This window comes from Struthio camelus, chromosome 31, assembly GCF_040807025.1.
Source record: "Struthio camelus isolate bStrCam1 chromosome 31, bStrCam1.hap1, whole genome shotgun sequence".
NCBI classification, from domain to species: domain Eukaryota; kingdom Metazoa; phylum Chordata; class Aves; order Struthioniformes; family Struthionidae; genus Struthio; species Struthio camelus.
Window position 1 is genome coordinate 3,309,460 of NC_090972.1, and position 20,506 is coordinate 3,329,965.

At 56.0% G+C, this 20,506-nt stretch overlaps 1 protein-coding gene across 1 annotated transcript in view; it reads left to right on the forward strand.

Moving 5' to 3' along the window:
* The first annotated feature begins 1,290 nt into the window (after positions 1-1,290).
* LOC138063070 (uncharacterized) overlaps positions 1,291-20,506 on the forward strand; it is a 29,359-nt gene continuing 10,143 nt past the window's right edge. Inside the window, exons 1-5 of the mRNA XM_068922847.1 lie at positions 1,291-1,872; positions 4,821-5,068; positions 13,104-13,294; positions 14,731-14,990; positions 19,194-19,517. Coding sequence (XP_068778948.1) covers positions 5,005-5,068; positions 13,104-13,294; positions 14,731-14,990; positions 19,194-19,494 — 816 coding nt within the window. The 5' untranslated portion in view covers positions 1,291-1,872; positions 4,821-5,004 and the 3' untranslated portion in view covers positions 19,495-19,517. The remainder of the gene's footprint in view (positions 1,873-4,820; positions 5,069-13,103; positions 13,295-14,730; positions 14,991-19,193; positions 19,518-20,506) is intronic.

The window sequence follows — 20,506 nt, forward strand, 5'->3', positions numbered from 1 at the left end:
AGAAAAGATGATTTTAACAGAGCGCACACCAGGTTCCTCATAGCTAGTGGTGGAGCTCCCCCGAGGGCTGTGCAGGAAGAGGGGCTGCATCTTGAAACACTGTTCCGATTGCATCCATCAGGGACGTTGTTCCTTTCCTTCCCTTTCCCTCTTACAGCAGGAATGAGACCGTGTCCCGTCGTCTGCAACTATTTCATTAATTGCCTCTGGAAACAAAACCCTCAGCCCGGGCTCCTTTTAAAGAGAGCGCTTGATTCCTGGGGCTTCCTCTGACTACTTGTTGAGCAGCTTTGCTGCTACCCTTTTCTGCTTTCTCTCTCGTGTTCCTATATTGGCTGTCTTGGAAGAGAGCCCTGGCATTGGCACCGGTCTTTATAATTTCTTATACTCTCTGCACTTGTGAATGCTCCCAGCCCTATTCAAATCAAGTTTGTTTTTTCTCTCATTCCCACCCAGCTCCCACTTCCTGCTCCTCTGGAATAACGCCTGCCTGTTTAAGGCCAGGCTTGCCAGAAGCACCTCATTTTGGCCTTTCTCTGCTGCTTTGCTTGCATGGCCTTTCTCAAAGGTAACATCACATGGGTGTGTTCTTTTCTGCGTTTTATTAGTGACAGGAGCAAGAAACCTGAGCCCTTCACAGGGAAATCCCTGGCAAGGTGTGCTTCCAGACGCTTGCCCCGAGCTCTGTGCTCACGGACCTGCATACTCAGACAGAATTCCCTGCAACAGCCCAGGGCTTGCTCCGTGTTTACCCAAGAGTTTTCTTTTGGAGAGGAGAAGGGAGACAGCATTTTGCTAGTTCCTTTCTCACTCACGCTGACAGCGCTCTTAACCCACAATCCATCACAGCCCTAGCGGAATCAGCCCTAGTTTAAAGGCAGTTTTGTTTATTACCGTGATTGAGAAAGCTGACCTTCAGCACTCGCAGCACGCTCGCGTTCACTGATAGGCCTGCAGGCTTCATCGGCCTTAGGCACTTACAAGGGCACTTAAACAAGAGTCAGACTTCTGCTACACTGAAGGTAATTCAGTCCAGAATTTCCTTCTCTAACGCAAGGAAGACTAACCTGGAGGTTGTTACAGCTGAGAAGGAAGGTTGAAAGCAATGTGGGGGGGTGGGGGAGAGGAAAGAAGAAACAAAAAGGTTGAAACCCAGAGGAAGGGCTATCTAATTGTATTTATTTTTTTAGGCTTGAATCATGGCTAGACCCTTGTCGAGCCCTTAGGGGCCCGTGCATGTGAGGCTGGGCTTGCAAAAAGCACTTAATTGGAGCCCTACCCTGCTCCTTCCCTGCCACGTCCTTTTCATTATGTGCTGGGCTGTGTATTTCAGCCTTGTTTCTTTGCACGCTCGCTTTCACAAGTTATGGCCTGCCCCAAAAACAGTCAGGATATTTGGGGTGAGACCACCATTGCCACTCTGATTTCAACATACTTGTTTCTGTCCTGGAAAGAGTGTCATGAGGAATTGGGTGAGTTTCTGCCCTTGTTCAGAAGTGCACAGTGAGCTCCCAGGATGTCTCCTGCCCCTCCCTGCCCTGCTGCAGAGAGAAGCCCTGCGGAAGACCTGGTGAGGAGTCGGGCGACTGACAGAGGACGGGATAGTAGCCCTGGAGTGCGCTCTGCATGCTGATCAAAACCTGCTAGGGCCAAACATGCATATCTTGCTTTGTCAACAGTGTCTAGCTGCTTCACAGGCAGTAACTACCCACGCCTTGCCTAGTCTAGATAAGCAACTAGCTCGAGTAGCTAAAAGGGGCCCCTAGGATACACTAAAGTGAGTCCTGCCTGGGCATCCGACCCATCCATCCTCCAGCCTCCCAGCAGTGACCTCTCAATGCTATTCCTGGGGCTCCCCGTGCGCTTTGGAGGGTAAGTCCTTCTCTAATCTGCCTTGTTGAACCCCTCACATGCCTGGAGTGCCTCTCAGTGCCTGTATCCAACCCTCCTTTTTCCTGCCTTGCGGTCACATTGTGGTGCAGTTGGCAGGATACCAGTGTGGAGATGCATCTGTGGGGGACATAAGGACAAGGGGGAGGCGGGGAGCCGCTTCCCCAGGTGGCTTGCTACGCGTCAGTGGGCACCCACGGCTCACAAGGTAGCGGGGTGTGCCTCCTCGGCAGCATGGCCGCAGCTTGAAAGTGAGCTGGGGGTAACCCCAGCCAGGCTAGAGGAATTGCTCTCCAAACTCTGACTGGAAAAAGCTGGAGGAGGGAAAAGGCGGGTGGAGGGAAAGGCAGCAGGGGATCTGGGGGGGATCTTACTGGCTGCACTCCGCACCCTTGGATAAGGCATCGTTAGTGCAGCGCCCACACACTGGGCAGTTGGAAAGTGATCTCCAAGCCGCTAAGGAGGCTTGCCAGCTGACCCAGGAGGTGGGAACCACAACTGTGGATGGAGCTGAAAAGCTGCAGCAGGGATGTGCCTTTATGGCTGTCTGCATTGCAGATCGCCCACCTTGCAAATCGCTGTCCTCGGTGACAAGGGGGGAGCTGAGATGTCCATCCCCTGGTTGTTCGGGCACTGGTGTGAAAAGACGATGGGGGTCCAGAAGCTCCAGATAATGCTCCAAATAATTGGGAGCATGAAGAGGAGGTAGCTGCCCGGCCAGTGGTAGAGCAGCAGCTTACCGGACCAAACGCAGCCAATAGGCAAGGGGCTGCCACTAGTTGTGATTTTAAAGCATCAGAGCTACAGGACATGCAGGGACGCTATCAGTAGAAGCCCTGAGAAGGGTTATTAGAATTGCTGTTCAGGCTGTGGGATGATGGGGCAAATGCGGTTTACTTTACCCTAGAGGAACTTGATAGAAGGGGGGAGGGAGGGGGGGTCTCCCCCAAGAGCCCACGCTGCAAAGCACTCTCCATAACATGCAGCAGCAAAACAAAAACCAATCCCCCCCTCTGATGAACTGGCTGATGAACTGTGGTGCGTTTAACTAGCCTGACTGAGCAGACATTTAATGATGGGCTCACTGAGAGGACTCCTATCTTAGCAGAAATAAACCAGCTGCGGCAATTAGCAATGTTGTCTGGAATCTATTCCCAGCAGTTTACCAAAGATCCCCATGCGCAAAATGGTCCAAAGTAAGATGCTGCAAAGTGCCCTTCCCCGCTCTGGTTCCCCCTCTCCCTCCAATCTGAACGTTATGGTGCTCCCTAAGCTTGGTGGGGGGACGGGTATGGTTGGGGAAGTCACAGCGCTGCTCTCTCAGGTAGCAGAGGGGTCTGTCCTCTGTCAGCTGAGATAGGAAGTTGGGAAACAGGCCCAGGAAAAGGTGACACAGCAAGAAAGGGCGAGTCGCGGCACTATGTTCCCAGACCTGCGGCGAGCGGGCAGACCACGGGGGAGGGAGATGGCAAACCCGTCGCAGAGCTGCTCGAGCGACGGCTGCAGCCTCAGCCGGAGCCGCGCCCTAAGCGCACCGGGGTGGGGAAGCTCGGCCAGGAGCCTAAGGAGAAACGAGAAGAACCAGCGACACCTACTGCCCGGCCTGCAGAAGGCACGGGATGCGAGCCACCAGCCCAGGACAGCAGCTTTCGCTCGCCTGTCTTCAGTGTCTTCAGTAGCCCTCTGGGGCCACTGAAAAACAAGGCTGGTTCCTGGGGAATGACAGTGCGTTACCGCCATGTACCGAGTAGCTCCCATGTTAACGGCGGCTGTGCCCGATCTGGTGTCCCTCATGGGATGGCTGGCCACCAGACTAGGACGCTAGCATGTGGTATTAGAGCTGGCAAATGCCTTTTTCTCCAGTGCTGTCGCTGATGCAAAGTTATAGACATAGCCCCACCACTGGCCACCGGCTCCCCAACCTCTCTGCCTGCCTGGGCTGCCCTTTGCCTTTCACTTGAGCACCTCGCCAGGCCAGCCTGATGCTCCTCACCACGCAGCTTCCTGCAGCACCCTGTCTCATCTCCACGGGCTTTCACTCCGGCACCCCACAGGCCCTGCCCGTCCTCTGCCTCCTAGTCTCCAAACACCTTCCAGCTAGGCTTACAAGATGCCTGGATGGATAGGGGCTGTGAGGGAGCAGCTCAGTCCTTAGGCTTCAGGCGTCAGCACAGGCTTTGGGCTGTGTGCTTAGTGGGATTATGGAGAAGTCTGTGGGTTCTGCTGGAGTGCTGGGCTTGGGGTTTGTGCTCAGAGTTTGGGGTAGGGGCTAGATTTGAGGAATAAGACTTTGGGTTTGAGTGGGGCTGAGGGCTAGAGCCTGCTCCAGGCCTTCAGGGCAAGAGACCAGGGGGTGGGATTAGCCGCTAGTTCTTTGCTGTGAGTTGGCCAGGCGGGGGTGGGAGCAGGAGGCCTCCGGCCACCACAGCCACCGGTAGCGGCCCCCCCCCCCGCCGGGTAGGGATGGCCATGGGCCCCGGGCTCCGGGCCCGAGGGTTCTCGGTCGGAGAGCCGGGCGGGGGTTAAAAGACTCGGGCGGCCCGATGCGACCCGGGGGGCAGCTGGGTGTGCTGCCGGAGGGGCCGGGCATCCCTTCTCCTCCCTGGCCGGTGCTCTCAGTCTCCCGCCGTGGCCGTCGGCGGCACCCTTCCTTCCCTCCCCCCCGCCCTGCCCCGGCACTCCGCCATCCGGCGCGCCTGCCTCGCTCTGCCCGACCCGGCTTCTGCCCCCCCTACCTGGGGCCGCTACCGGTGTAGCGGCCTCCTCCTCCCACCCTCACCCGGCCGACTCACAGCGCAGACCCTATTTAGAGCCCAACATCAGAGATAATAACAACAAACTCTTCCAGCCAGGTTGGGTCGTGGTTAAGGGATCTCAGGGCAACGTGGTGGACGTGACTGTCCATTCTGAGAGTGTCTTGTCATCTTTAGGTGAGGCAATGGCAGAGAAGGCGCAAAACTCTCAGCGCCTGAGGGAGCAGCTGAAGAGGATGATGACCAGGGAAGAAGTGGAGATCCTGGGCTTCCCAGTCAGCTCTCCAGGGAAGTAGTTCAAGGGCAACGATGGGTTCTTGGCCAACCTGGGGCTCTCCACCAGCTGCCAAAAGAGGTGGCAATGCTCTTCTCTCCAAGAGCTCTCTTCTCCTCAGTTCACATCTTCCACGTCTTTACCAGGAGAGGTAAGTGTGGATTTACTGAACTGCCTAAATTAACGGCTGTGACTTAAGTTATTCAAAGGCCGCCTTGGAAGGCAACAGTAAAATTCTTCACAGAGGCAACAGGAGTCGGCTCAGTCTTCTGTACCATTGCCTTTTGCTCTTGCCTGGCTCCCTTGTGGTTGAGCGAATGGAGGTAGGCGGGACGGAGATCTTGTTCCCAAATGATGCATGCCACTGGCTTGGCCGAGGGTGGATGGGCCACCTACCAAATCTCAACTCGGACAAGGTGTCATGAAATTCATGGTCCATAAGTAGCCAAATGCCTCATCCTCTAAGTAGGGACATTCATGAATGGATGAACGAGATTCCCACTGTCCCTACCTACTCTCCAGCAAAACTACAGCCAAGGGAACAGGCTTGGCCGAATCAGCAGGGAAAGAGGACCCTGTTGAGCCTGACTCTAGTCTGGTGCTGTGAAGAGACACGAGAGGTGTAGAATCAGTGGGAAGCCCTGCATGTGCGTGACCTACACTGCAGCCTGGCCACTGGTGGAATACCACTACCCTGATGATTTGTTCACTTCCTCAGTGAGGTGGGCGGGTGAACACAAAGGCAGCCCCACTTCCGGGGCCGAGTGCTCGGCACAGGGAGGAGCAGTGCTAACAGCAGTCTGTACAGGCTATACATCTGCCTGCCCCAGTGCAGGCAGCCATCCTCTTGTCACAGGCTAGGGGAGGCTGGGCTAGCACCATGCTGTGCCAGCACAACGGGGTGCCAAGAGCAGGTCACTTGCTGTGGCACAGCAAATTCTGCTCATTTGGCAGAGTGAGGAGTGTTGCTTCTGCAAGATGTTCCTGCTCTGCTGTGGCAGTGAGGAAGCATCTGCAAGGAAAAAGCACAGGGCCTTCACAGGCAAGGTGCGCATCCAAATCTCGGTTGTCCTCCTGGCGAGAGAGGCCCTTCATTCCCCAACAGCAAGAGAAGATACAGGGCTTGGTGAGCACCACTGTCCATTCTTCCGCTCCCTTGAGAAGGTGCTGCCACCCCTCAAAGGCAGCTTCGATCACCAGAGCTGCCTTGTCCCCAGAATCCTACTTGCCCTCAGTGGGAGGGAGCTGCCTAGAGAAGAAGGCCCAAGGGTAGAGTTCTTGCTTTGGGGCAACCCTCTGGGACATGGTGGCCCCAATGGCTCGGTCTGAGGCAGCTGCTTCTCCAGCAAAAGGCCAGCTGGGGTCTAGGTGGCCTAGGAAGGGGACTCTGCTCAGTGCCCATTTCCATTGTGCAGAAGGTGCTTGTGCTTCTGGCGTCCACCAAGAAGTCCTCTGCCAGAGGAGAGCTCTTCTGGGAGCTGCAGGAGGAATAATCCTGCCTCAAGAACTGCCCACACAAGGTAACACATGCCAAAAGCAGCTACATCCCTTGCACAGTAGCAGGGGCTGCCAGCTCAGGAGGGCACGTGGCAGTTATGCCAGAACACAGGCATCAAGCAATTCCTCCAGCACATCATTGACAACATACTGGGCCCGTCTTGCAGGCCCAGCTTTATGAACAAGCGAGTCCCCTGTAGGCATTCCAAGAGCACTGCTAAGAGAAACGGGGCTGCCAGTTCTTTACTCCCATGGCGTTCAGCCCCCTGTAATCTCCACAGGGCCATCCTTTCTTCTCCCCCAACCCCCACATTAAAGAAATAAACAAGAAGAGAAAAGCAGCAGCAAGGGAGTGGTAGGGTTTCTGCACCCTTCTTTCTGAAAAGATCCGCACAGTCGCTGCACTCACCTAGGAGCATTGCCAGGGACGTCCAGGAGAAGGTATGGTCTTGACACCTGGGGGAGTCAGAGCTGCAGGCTGTGGCCCTGGTGGCAGCTGCAGTGAGGCAGGGACCTTGGTGCTGAGGCTGTGCTGTGCTGAGGGCACCACTATGCTGCAGGGCTGCTGTACTTGGCACCACTCTTGTGCAGTTCCATTGCTTGGTCACTGCACAACAGGAGGTCACCGCAGACAGCTCCCTTCAGACGCCGTCATGGCAGCCATGCAGCCAGACAACTGCTGGTGTGGTGCAGCACCGCACCAGGAACACGGGCCTTTCTAGGGGCAGCCCTGTGCGGTGCTGTAGCTGGGGAACAGTTCCATGAGGCCACCAGGGCTGTCTCTGACCCTCACCCTCCAAGTAACAGCCTCCCACAGGGAAGTGCAAGCATGCTCCCATCTCCTGCAGTGACTGTGGTGAGAGGTCAGCAGAGGCTAGGTAAGGATATGGGCACTCGGGACAAACTCAGAGGCCACAAGAGGGTGGGAAGCCCCTGAGTCCACCAGGGCAATGGTTTGGATGGCGCACCCCTGCGGGAGGGCAGTAAGGGGCATGGGGAAGTGAGGCTCAAGGGCACACAGCCCCAAGAGGAGCAGGAGGGTTACTGGGACAAGGAACAACACAGGGGCCTCCCCCCTCCCCATCCTCCCTCCCCTCCCACACACAGTGAAAGCATGCCCCTTCCCTCCATCTGTGCTCTTGCTCCTGGGATGAGCTTGCATGGCACCTTGCTCCATAGGCTCCTCCTTTGGGAGTGCTAAGGGGGAGGGCGTGAGGAAAAGCACGGCTGAGCTCCCCCAAGGCTCCCACGGCACTCTCAGGCATACCATGAGGTGCCTGTGCACAGTGAGAAGCAGGTCTGAGAGCTGCCTGAGGCCCTGGGCAGGAGCCACCCTGGCCATCCTCCTCACCCAGCTTCCTCCTTGGAAGTGGACAGGCAGCAGCTGAGTGACTGTCCTGCCAGAGCTCCAGCAAGGCTACCTCAGCCACAGCTGCACACTGACAAGCCACAGAGAGGTCCTCAGGGTCTGGACAATCAGGTCCTTGTGCTCCATAAAGGGAGCAAGGCAGGCTAGGGCCACCCTGGAGAGCCAGGGGATGGCTGCTGAGCGGCTGGTCTGTGCTGGGAAGGGCTCTGAGGAAGCAGAAGCCTGCCCTGAGTGAGGAGCCCCCAGTCCCTTGCTCAGTGCTCCTGAAAGGGTGCAGGGAGCTGGGGAAGCAAGGGATGCTCTGGGCCCAGGGGAAGCCAACAGAGCCTGCAGGGCTGTGCTGTGCCTCTGCATGCTGACCACAGCCTCCTGGAGAACTCCAGAGGCCCTGGGGGGAGGCACCCTGCAGGAGCGCTCGGGGCCCAGGCCCCAATGCAACTGCAGGGCCAGGCCTCCTGGTGCTCAGCTCAGGGTTGGAGGTGGCCTGAGCTCACCGGTAGCAAGCAGCAGAAGGAGCAGGGCTCTACCCGAAGGGAAAGCAAGCCAGCAGTCAACAGGCTGGGGCCACAACACAGGCCAGAGAGTGAGCTCACCAAGCAGGCAAAGTCCCACAGCACCACACAGAGCTCAGCAGAGCAGAGGAGGTCCTCTTGAGAGCCCAGGGCTCATCAGGTAAGGCAGCATAACAAGCCCCATCCAAAGCCCTCTCAGGGAGCCCAAGCAGCACTTGAGAAACAGAGCTGGAGCACGCACGCACGCACACACACCCCCCGCCCCCCCACCAGAGCTCCAGCACAGGCTGAAAGGCCCCAAGCTGAGTATTAATGGAGCCCCTGGACAGAGGGAGTGAGTGGGTGGAGGCCCCAGGGGAGGCTGGTCAGAGCAATGAAGGCTTCCAGTTAAGGCCTCTTAGGGCACGCAGGGCCCTGGCTGTCTCCAGCTGGCCCCTGGCCAGGGGAAAAGGCCTGGTGCAATCAGCAAGGAAAGAAGCCAGAGCCTGTGGAGTTTGACTCTAGTTTGGTGCTGTGAAGAGACCTAGGAGATGCAGAGGAAGTGGGAGGCCCTGTGCAAACGCAGCCCATGCTGTGGCCTGGGCTGCACCATGAGATGCCACTGTTGGGATGGTGTTTTTTGGTTTGGGTTTTGTTTTGGGTTTTGTTTTTTTCCTAGCACTCTAGTGAGTTTGGGGGCAAGCCAAGCGCAAGGGGATGCGGGATGGCCCCACTGTGGGTGCTGTGTGCCTTGCGGTGGTGGTGGGAGATGTGGCGGGGGAGGGGGGGGAGCTGGTCAGCCTGGTGTCAGGGAGTCTTCCTCTGCCCCCGATGACATGCTGGCCATGACATTTAGGGACAGCCAGGACCAGGGAGAGAAGGGAATGTGAATGAGCAAGCAGGTGACAAGGAATGAGTGGTGGGGGGAGAGCCAACATATTAAAAGGGGAAAAAAAGTCCAAATGGTGCATGCAAGGACACAGATACATAAATGAGCACCTTCTCCTGCCTGTGAGGAAGTCCTTGAATAAAATCTAAAGTCCCATACACAATCAGGCAGATGTAGCCAGTCGTTAACTTAGCTCTTATGCTTAAATTGAAGTTATGGAGGCATGCGGATTTTATATCCACATGGACAGTGAGATAAAATTATAGGGTTTTTTTTTTTTAATTCACATAGCTGGGGAGAAAAATGATCTTGGGAATGCATACCTGTTCAAGATATGAACTTTCGGCTATGGTCTTAGCAGCACCCGTCTGACACTCAGTAGGTGAGGCTCAGGTTTCTCTTGCAGCTCTGGTTGGGGCAATCCAGTTGAGGGGTTGACACAAAGACCCAGATACTTTCCAGAGTTGCCTGGTTCCGGCATAGTCAAGCCCGTACTAAACAGCACCCATGGCTTACAGGCTATTTAGTAGATTTAATAAAAAAAAAAAAAGTGACGTTTGCCCTCTTGAGCTTTGAGCTGTGAGGGAGCAGCAAAGGTCAGCCACTCCCTAAGGGACAGGGAACCAGGAGCCCAGGGGCATAACTCAGGTCACATGGCAGGGGCCTTGGCCAGTCAGGGCCCAGGGGAAGCTGCTCAGGGCCATTCAGGCTTCTTAGTGCACTCAGGGCTCTGACATAAGCCCCATGGACTCACAGAAGGTTCCTCCTAATGAAATGCTTTTCTGCATACCTTCCCAGGAATCACTCAGCAGAATCAAGGCATCAGCCACGTCAAATTTGGATTTTGTTACCACAGTGCCAGAACAGATGCCTTCTTCCTTGAACTTAGGCTCTTACCTTGTCTAGTAGGCAGGGACATAGTAGGTAGGGACAGTAGGAACCTTGTTCACTCCTTCCTGTGTGCCACTAATGAGAGGAGAAGGCATGTAGCTAGTTGTTGAAGCCAGTTTGTGCCTATGGGCCCAGGAGCTCCATTTAAGCTGACGCCTGGACGGTCAGTCCCTGCCTGAATGCTGTTGTAGGAGGATGTGTGTGCAGCTCCATCACAGCCATGCCTATGCCTGGTCATGGCCTTTGGTGATCTGCACCCTGGCCTGTGGCCTGTCTTTCCAGCTTGACCTCAGACCTGCCTTGTCACTAGGGACTTGCCTGGCAATCCCTGGACGGGGTCTGACCCCGGTTCCCATCACGGGCACTTGAGTGAACCCTCTCCCCAAGCCCCCCTCCACCAGTGCTGCCCGTCCCTGTGGGGCTCCCTGGAGCCAACTTGGACCCTTCCCCGCTGAGCCTGCCAGGCCCTGTGGGGCTCTCTGGGGCTGGCTCTGACCCTTCCCCCAAAGCCTGCCCAGTCCTGTGGGGCTCCCTGGAGCCAGCTTGGAGCCTTTCCCCAGAGCCCATGTGGCCCTGCGGGGCTCCCCAGCAATGCCTCAGGCCTTTCCTCCCCAAGCCTGCCCAGCGTTGGGGGCAGCTCATAGGCAGCTGGCACCTGCCCACGCTGCCACAAGTCTCTGATACTATGTCCCTTTCGCGCTTCCCCACCCCTGTTTTCAGGCAGTGTCCCCTGAAATAGCCCTAAAACCACACCCTGAACCCAGGTCTATGTAAGGTTGAGGACACAGCTTGCTGGGAGAGGGGGCTTCTGCCAGGGCCCTGAGTGCACTAACTGGCCCTACTGACATGGCTCGTCTTAGGGAACTTGACAGGCTGCAGAAATGGGCTGATGGGCGCCTCACTTATTTCAAGCAAGGCAGCTGCAAATTCCTGCCTCAGGGGTGGGAATAATTTGCTGAAGCAGGAGCGGACTGGCTAGGGCCGAGTGCCTAGAACACATCTTTGCTGAAAGTCCACAGCTGGGGTTCCAGGTGGATAACCAGTTGAACAAGTGTCAAGTCCAGAATCCCGTCAGGGAATGGTGGGATTTTCTGCTCCACCAGTCAGGAGCAATACAAGATGCAGGGAGAGGCAGGGCTGGAGACAGAGACTATGACACGTGGCCAAGGTCCATGCAGGCTAGAGATACATGGGTGCAACGGAGGTGCCACTCGCGGAGGCTGGGATCTGGCAGAGATGGCTCAGGCCTGGAGGCCCTTCTGTGGAGCCTGTTCCCCAGGGGGAAATGGCCTCACCTGTCCCTGGGGTGAGGGTGAGACATGGGAGAGACACCCCTGCCACAGCCTGGGAGGAGGGGCCAGGGCTGGGCAATGGTTCTGGCAGAAGCTTCCTGCAGAGGGGATGAGCTGGGCCCACAGTGTTGGGGGCTGTGATGGTGTGGGGCAGCCCTGGGGCAAACACTGCCAGCTGCCATAGTGAGGCTGGCAGTGAGACCAACAGCAGGCGGCCTTCCCCAATGAGCCTGTGGGCAATCAGCCATCTAGCAGCCTTTGTCCTAAGGTTGCTCACCCGAAAGGGCTTCCCAGGACACGTGACACCTGGAGAGCTGGTTCCTGCTCTGTGCAGACGAGTTGCCCTTTTGAAGTGGAGCAGCGAGGAGCATCCTGGCTCCCAGCTGCATCCAGACCCTAGGTCAGCTGAGCCCTGCTGCTCTGACTGCAGTTGCACAGCCCTGCTGTGCAGGCACCACATGGGGCAGGGTGCATTCAAGGGGGGCAGAAGCACCCCCTCGCCCTCGGGGCAGTCCTCACAATTGCAAAAATGAGCCGCGCAGGAGGATGGAGCTGGCCACGTGCCAAATGTGACCCCGCAGCACTAGGATAAACAGCCAGCACTGGGAATGGCTGATGTGAGGGGCTGGCTCCCTGACAAAAGACCTGGGGCAGTTTTCCTGGTGTGTTTGGGCAACAAGGGCATAGAGCAGGCTCCTCTCTTCTGGCCCTTCGTGTGCTTTCATGAGGCCTAGGTGGGAGCCAGGAGCACACTGGTGGGTGCCCCCAGCCTGCCCCTTCACACAAGTGTGCTGCTGAACCCGGGGGTTTGCCTCTCCAAGGCACTTTCCAGACCAGTTTGGCCTGCTGTCTCTCTTCACCTCCCTGCTCTCTCCCCAGCCCAGCAGAGCAGGGAAGAGGGCGTGAAAACCTCTCCATCGGCCTCAGGGCTGGAGGCCAGCAATGGCACAGGGAAACAGAAGCTAGTGACTCCCTTTCTCCCCTCTTCTCCTTTCCAGGATAGTCCCTATTCCCAAGGCTGCCTATGGCACCTCCGTGCCAGCCCTTCTCTTCTGGGCAGCGCAAGAGCCCTGGCCCTGGGGGCTCTTCAGGCAGCTCGTGCTGCTCCACTGACAGAGCAGCCTTCCCCAAGCTGGTGGATGCAGAAACGGGATTCTCTTTCTCATTCCCTCCTGTCCCACTCACCACCGCCCCCTTGCTCCCCTCCAGACACCTCCTTGCTCCCCAGACAGAGCCTCTCCCCAGGTGAGGGTGTCCATGCTGGGCTGGCCAGCCATTCCAGGACCCCCTGCCCTGCGCGCCCTGCAGGGCTCTGTGCAGGCACTGCTGCTCAGCAGAGAGAGACAACAGTGGTGCCAGGAGGCCATGGGGAAAGTCCACAGCGGCCATGCTTGTCAGAGCACAAAGCAGACCCAAGAGGATGGTTATCATGCTGCTGGCAGTCCCCGCCTCCCATTTCCTATGGCTGTGGGAGCATTGCCAAGGGCACAAGATGTGTGATGGGGCTGCACTGGGCCTAGCCTATGGCGTTTCAAAGAGGGTGCCATGGATGACTCTGCAGGCTCCCTTCCCTGAGCCTCCTAGTAGGATCTCCACTGCCTCTCCTAGGATTGCAGAGATTTGTTGATTTGCTCTTATCGCTCAGAGACTACCTTGAATGGTCTCTTGTGTTGTGAGGCTCCACTCAATGCCCACTCCCACTGTCTCCTGTTCCCAGAAATGCTCTGAGCTCTCCTGGCGCCTTGTTTCCTCTCCAGGGGGATGGTCGTCTGCCACCAGCCCAACCACATGCGGCCCAGCCTCAGGAGGTAACTCTGGGATCATTCACCGTCTCCATGGACAGACGGCCCAACAAGGAAGCCCTGAATCTCACCCTCCTTCCCTAAAAGGACACCATTCCTTGGCAACATTTGTGACTCCAGCTTTGGAAGAAGAGCCCAGCATTCAGGTACTGAACTGAAGAGATTGCTTTGTATTGCAGAGATGCTCTTGGAGAGGTCCGCTCTGTCCCAGATGAGGAAGCCCTTCATGTCCTCACAGCTGTCCTCTTCCCCCCGGGCAGCCACGTGCTGAAACAGAAGGGAACTTTCTGTCAACAACCAAGCGCTCTCCGCGCTCTCCCTCCAACCTGCCTCTTTCTCCATCCTCCCACAACCTCTCAGCCCTCCTGCGCTGCCCCTCGCCCTTAACTTGAGCACTTGAGCTTGCTCTGCCTCCCAGGCTACAAATGCCTTTGAGCTAGGCTGACAAGAGGGCTGGACGGTTAGGGGCTTTGGGGGAGCAGCTTCGGGTTTAGGCCTCACAGAATCAAAGAATGGTTTAGGTTGGAAGGGACCTCCAGAGATCATCTAGTCCAACCCCCGCTGCTCAAGCAGGGTCCTCTAGAGCACGTTTCCCAGGATTGCATCCAGGCAGGTTTTGACTATCTCCAGTGAAGGAGAGGGACCTCCGGAGATCATCGAGTCCAACCCCCGCTGCTCAAGCAGGGTCCTCTAGAGCACATTGCCCAGGATCGTGTCCAGACGGGTTTTGAGTATCTGCAGCGAAGGAGACTCCACAGCCTCTCTGGGCAACCTCTTCCAGTGCTCAGTCACCCTCCCAGTCAAGAAGTTTTTGGAACTGCCTGTGTTTCAGTTTGTGCCCGTTGCCTCTCGTCCTGTCACTGGGCACCACGGAGAGGAGTGTGGCCCCATCCTCTCGACACCCTCCCTTCAGATACTTGTAGACATTGATGAGATCGCCTCTCAGTCTTCTCTTCTCCAGGCTGAACAGGCCCAGCTCTCTCAGCCTTTCTTCAGGGGAGAGAGGCTCCAGTCCCCTCATCATCTTTGTAGCCCTCCGCTGGACTCTCTCCAGGAACGCCATGTCTCTCTTGTACTGGGGAGTCCAGAATTGGACACAGTACTCCCAAGTGAGGCCTCCCCAGGGCCAGGTACAGGTAGAGGTAGTAGAGGTATACAGCTCCCACCCCAGCCTTTGAGCCTCCTCAGCCAGCATACTACACAAGATGTTATGCCTTTTAATCCGGGCGTCCAGAACAGCAGGACAATATCCAGTAATAGGAGAACGAGCTTCCCATTCCGCTGGACAATGCCCGCACCCCTTCAGAACACCCTCTCCCAGTCCTCACGCCAAATACTCCCGCATGGGATAGACATTGGCACGTCGCTGTATTGCTGCTGTTAACTTCCTGTGAGGAATGCCCCGATTGTGGACCAGCCAATCGTTACTGATGGTATCATTTTCAACATTTGTAATGCCGCGGCCTGGAGATGTTAGGTTGGCCCAATTCTCTAGCTCGTTCTTCCTCCGTTTGCTAGGAATAGGATAGAGGACCGTGGGAGCTGGAACTTCCCTTTCGGCCTTTGTCTCGTCACCTTCCAGGGCAGCGGAGATGACCATAGGGGACTCCTCCCCAATAACCGGAATCTTGTCGGCCCTTCCTCCCGCGGCAATCCATACCCTCTCGAACTCCTTCTGGGTGCCTTCTGCGAGGACCACTGTCCTCGTGATGACATGGGAGGACCGCGCGACTCGGTGCAGCCGGCGCGCCTGAACGTTTGGAATCTGGCTCGCCAGCCACACGATTCCGAGACCGCCGTCCTTGTAGCTGGCGTACAAGATGGCATCGCAAGTACTGGAAGGTAAGCAAAGCCAGCTCTTCACCGCGGACCTCACCATCAGGTGCAGGGAATGGAGATAAGAGGCGTTCACCCCGGCCTGATCTGCTGCATATAGCAGCCGTGGAATCGCATAGGTCCTCAAGATCTCCACCTTCTGGAGCGGTTTAAGTGGGGCTACGCCAATGTTCTTAACCCATGTGCTCAGCTTCTCTTGCAGCTCCGGACGGGAGGGACCCACCCAAGGATCCACCCCCAGGCCCAAATACTTCTCGGAGCTGCCGGGCTCGATCATATTGAGCGGGATGCCACCGATCGTCCAAGTATCACAGGTGTTAATCGTGAAAGAGTCTTTTGTGGGCCTGATCATAAATCCGTGGCATTTCTTCGCTTGCACACGTAGCCCGGACAGATGACAAAACTCCTCAACCGCTCTACTATTCTTCTCCACGCCCTCCCACGAGTCACCCAGAAGGACTAGATGATCCGCGAACGCCAAAGATGACACAGAGCGATCGCCGTACTTAAATCCGTTCTTAGAATCTTCCAAGCTACATAACAACGGGTCCACTGAGAGGTTGAACAGAAGCGGGGACATTGGATCTCCTTGTTTCACCCCGGTGAGGATCTTAATACCCTCGCAGGACGCTTCCCCCACCTCCCGCCGAGTCAGGCAGTTGGAATACATATTGGCGATGATACTGATTACATGATCATCCATGCCTTTTTGCTCGAGGACTCGAAGGATGTGTCGATGGTGGACAGAGTCAAAGGCTTTCGCCAAGTCCACAAAGACCACTGCTAACGCCTTATGATCTCTCTTGGTGTGCTTGATGAGCATCTGGAGGAGCTTCAGATTTTCCACGCAGCCCGGGGCTGAAATAAAACCCCTTTGGCGGCTGTTAATTGGACATGCTCGTCGCAGGCGTGCCGTCAAAATTCGAGAGAACAGACGCAAAATAACCGACCCGATGGTGATGGGCCGCCAGTTGTTAATGTCCCCTCATAAGCTAAGGTCAGCAGACTTAGGTATTAAAATAGTTCTACATTCTTTGATTCCATCAGGAATCTTCCCGGCCAGCAGCCACAAGTTGAACAATTCAGCTAACTGGGTGCCTTGGGGGGTCTAGTTTGACAACATCTCCCAAAGTCAACCCACCCGGGCCCAGGGCGGAGCTCTTATTCATTTCCGCGATGTTCTTCCGGACCTCCGCAGGGGAGATCATCTTCTTGAATGCAGAGTTGTCCGCCTCTCCCGCACTATGGAAAGGACTGAGAGCAGCGAAGGGGCCGACCTCCTCCCACTTCCTTCTGAACGTGCAATAGAGCACAACCATCCAGGAGGGGACACTTGATACATTCGATGTTATCCAAAATGATACCAGCGAGCTTCCTACGATCGAGCTCAAAAAGCCGCTGGTATCTCAGGTACAGGCCTCTTCTCAGCGCCCTGTTCTTCATCCACCTCCTCTCCGCTTTTTCCGGCGCGGGTTTCGCTCGGTACTTCCTCCGATGTTTCAGTCTCACTGCGGCGGTACGTCCCACCAGCTGCGTCAACCACTCCTCCGACGTTTCCTCAACGATGTCCCGGAGGTCTTCCTCCACACCCTCCAACGCCCTCTCAAACATGCTCTTCTGACCAGGGGTGAGGGAAGCCCCTCGAACCTTTTCCGCAATAATCTTCCTATATTCCATCCTAAGCGTTTCAATCCTCGCTCTCTCAGCCGGTGCCTCCCCTTCGCACGAACTTACAGCTCTTCTCGGCGATGGGAGTCCCTTGGCACCAGCCGCCAGCTGCCGTCTCTTATCGCTGATCTGCTTTGCCGATTTTGTGGGCAAATGCTCAGAAATCCACTTATTGATGTTTCGTGCCTCTCTGAACCTCTGTTCCAGCTCCCTCAGCAGAGCCCTCTCTTCCTCCGACCCAACGCTCCTATGCATACCCTGCAATCCCTTTCCCTTCGTGCAAGACGCCTCAATCCTTTCCCTGTTCCTAGTCTTCGGGTGAACGAGACGTTTGTGTTGGGAAAGGCCGCTCTTCGTCTTGAACGCCCGGTCGCATTCCTCACAGTTCCATGGGAGAGGGGCCTCCGAGGCTTCTTCCTCTTGCACTTCCCCCAGGGTTCCGCGGCACCTCGGGAAGCGGCAGGCAATGCTATGATGTTTCTCATTCAGCTTCCTACACCGGGAACACTGAAATAGCGCTCGTCGCCGACCGTGGGCTCTCTGCAGATGTTCGGTCAACGCCGCGATTTTCCCTACCTTGACTCCACAGCATGGACATGCTGGATGTTCATCTGGGATCTTCACAACCGGCGTGCCACCGTCAGCTGCTCGCCCCCGCCCCAGAGTCAAGGATAGGGGTCGCCAAAGCCGGTAAGATTGCCTTGCGAGAGGGAGACTCCAGGACCGCTCCTGCCGCCACCTCCCCCCGGGCTTCATCAGCCCAGCCTACCAGGGGCAAAACGACAGGGGATTCCAGAGCCTCATAAACCTCTGGCAGATCTTTCACGCAATCGAGACTTGGTCCGGGAATAGTCCCATCCCAAGGGTCATAATCCGCGTTATAGAACGTCAAATTCTGCAACACAGCAGGCCACCCATTCAATGTTAAAGTCACCGGCCTGACGGCAGTGACATCAACAGGAAACTCACCTGTCTGGGTGCCCACGGAAACAAAATTGACAACCCAAGGTCTTACTAGGTTGTCGAACATGACTACGGGGCTTCGGTATACAGCAGAAGAACCAGTCCCCCAAGGTCAACTGGCATGCCTGAAAGCAGCCCCTAGGCCAAGGGCTCTGGACTGCAAGTAAGCCAGTTACTTAGCAGTTGAAATTTTGATTCACCTCGAGGAACTATCGAGTGGTCGGTGAAGCCAGTCGATAGGGAGGAAGCAGCTATAACACTGCACACTGGGGCAGAGGCAAACTTGGTTACCCACGACTGGGCATCCAGCGGGACCACGAGGAGGTGTTGCCTCCGCAGCTCAGCCCAGTCAGTAACTATGGTCCTGTCTTCAGAGAGTCATAGTTACTCCCGCCTCTCATGTCCCTTCACAGCGCCAGACTAGAGTCAAGCTCAACAGGGTCTCCTTTCCCCGCTGGTTCCGCCAAGCCCGCTCCCTTGGCTGTGGTTTCACTGGAGAGTAGGTAGGGACAGTGGGAATCTCCTTCATCTATCCATGCGCGTCACTAATTAGATGACGAGGCATTTGGCTATTTTACGAACCATAGAAACTCTAGGGCACCTTTTCCGGGTTGAGATGACGGGCGGCCCGTCCGCCCATGTCAAGATTAGTGGTCATTAGGGGACGAGATCACACAGTCCCAAAGGTAAAGCTCGACCACATAGGGAGCTGGGCAAGAGCAAAATTCAGCAGGTACAGAAGACAGAGCAAGCTCAGTCGTCTGTGTGAAGAATTTTACTGTTGCCTTTCCGAAGAAGGCGTACAATTAGTCATATCAAATTAAAACTAACACATCTTACCTTTACTCGCAAAGATGTGTAGTATATCCACAGAAGATAGGAGAGCTGTCCGCGAGAAGAGCCTCGCTATCTTCTTCATGCGGCTTCCGGAGAGTCCAAGGTCGGCGAGGAGAGCGTCATTGCCAGCATACCACTTCCCTCTTGCTCCAAGCGGAAACCCTAGGAATTGGACCTCCCCAGCTCTTGTCAAGCTTCTGACTTGTTCGTCCAAGTGTTGGTATTTTCAGACTTTCTCTCCTGCTGCGTCACCTAAAGTTGACAAATTACTTTCGAAACGGACAGTAACATCCACCACCCTCGCCCCGCCCTCTTTTACAACAATCAAATCTGGCTTGAGGAACTCGTTGTCGCGTCCCCTGAGGTGGGGTTCAATAAATACTTCCCACCCCAGTTTCTTGGCTTCCTCCGCCAGCAAACCACGCAAGACGTTATGTCTCTTAATCCGGGCGTCTTGCACAGCAGGACAGTAGCCGATGATGTGGGCGCAAGTCTGCCACTCTGCAGGACAATGCCTGCACCCCTTAGGGACACCCTCGCCCAAGCCCCGAGCCAAATACTGGCGAGTGGGATAGACGTTGGCTCGAAGCTGTAACGCTGTTATTAACTTCCTATGAGGAATGCCCCGGTAATGAACCAGCCAATCATTACTAATGGCATCGTTTTCAAAGTTCCTGATGCCGTGGCCTTGAGATATTAGATTGGCCCAGTTCTCGAGTTCTTTCTTTCTCCGTTTACTAGGAACAGGGTAGATGACCCTGGGAGCAGGAGTTTCCCCTTCGGATCTCGTCTCGTCACCTTCCAGGGCAGCGGAGATGACCAAGGGGGACTCCTCCCCGATGAGCAGAATCTTGTCCGCCCTTCCTCCTGCGGCAATCCACACCTTCTCAAACTCCTTCTGGATGCCTTCCCCGAGGACCACGGTCCTCGTGATGTCATCGGAGGACTGGGCGACACGATGGAGCCGACGAGCCTGGATGTTCAGAATCTGGCTCGCCAGCCGCGCGATTCCGAGACCGCCGTCCTTGTAGCTGGCATATAAGATGGCATCACAAGTACTGGAAGGTAAGTGAAGCCATCTCCTCACCGCAGATCTTACCATCAGGTCCAGGGAGTGGAGATAAGTGGCGTTGACACCAGCCTGAATTGCTGCATATAGCAGCCGTGGGATGACATAGGTCCTCAAGATCTCCACCTTCTGGAGCGGTTTAAGCGGGGCTATCCCATTGTTCTTAACCCATGTGCTCAGCTTCTCCAGCAGCTCCGGATGGGAGAGACCCACCCAAGGATCCACCTGACCCGATGGTAAGGGGCCGCCAGTGGTTAATGTCTACTCACAGACTAGGATCAGCGGATTTCGGTATTAAAATCGTTCTGCAGAACAGCCTTCTTCTCACCGCCGTGTTCTTCATCCACCTCCTCTCCGCTTTTTCCGGCGCGGGTTTCGCTCGGTACTTCCTCCGATGTTTCAGTCTCACTGCGGCGGTACATCCCACCAGCTGCGTCCACCACTCCTCCGTTTCCTCTACGATGTCCCGGAGGTCTTCCTCCACACCCTCCAATACCCGCTAAACGCAATCTTCTGACCAGGGGTGAGGGAAGCCCCTCGAACCTTTTCCGCAATAATCTTCCTATATTCCATCCTAAGCGTTTCAATCCTCGCTCTCTCAGCCGGTGCCTCCCCTTCGCACGAACTTACAGCTCTTCTCGGCGATGGGAGTCCCTTGGCACCAGCCGCCAGCTGCCGTCTCTTATCGCTGATCTGCTTTGCCGATTTTGTGGGCAAATGCTCAGAAATCCGCTTATTGATGTTTCGTGCCTCTCTAAACCTCTGTTGCAACTCCCTTAGCAGAGCCGTCTCTTCCTGCGACCAAACGCTCCTATGCATACCCCGCAATCCCTTTCCTTTTGCGCGAGACGCCTCAATCCTTTCCCTGTTCCTAGTCTTCGGGTGAACGAGACGTTTGTGTTGGGAAAGGCCGCTCTTCGTCTTGAACGCCCGGTCGCATTCCTCACAGTTCCATGGGAGGGGGGCCTCCGAGGCTTCTTCCTCT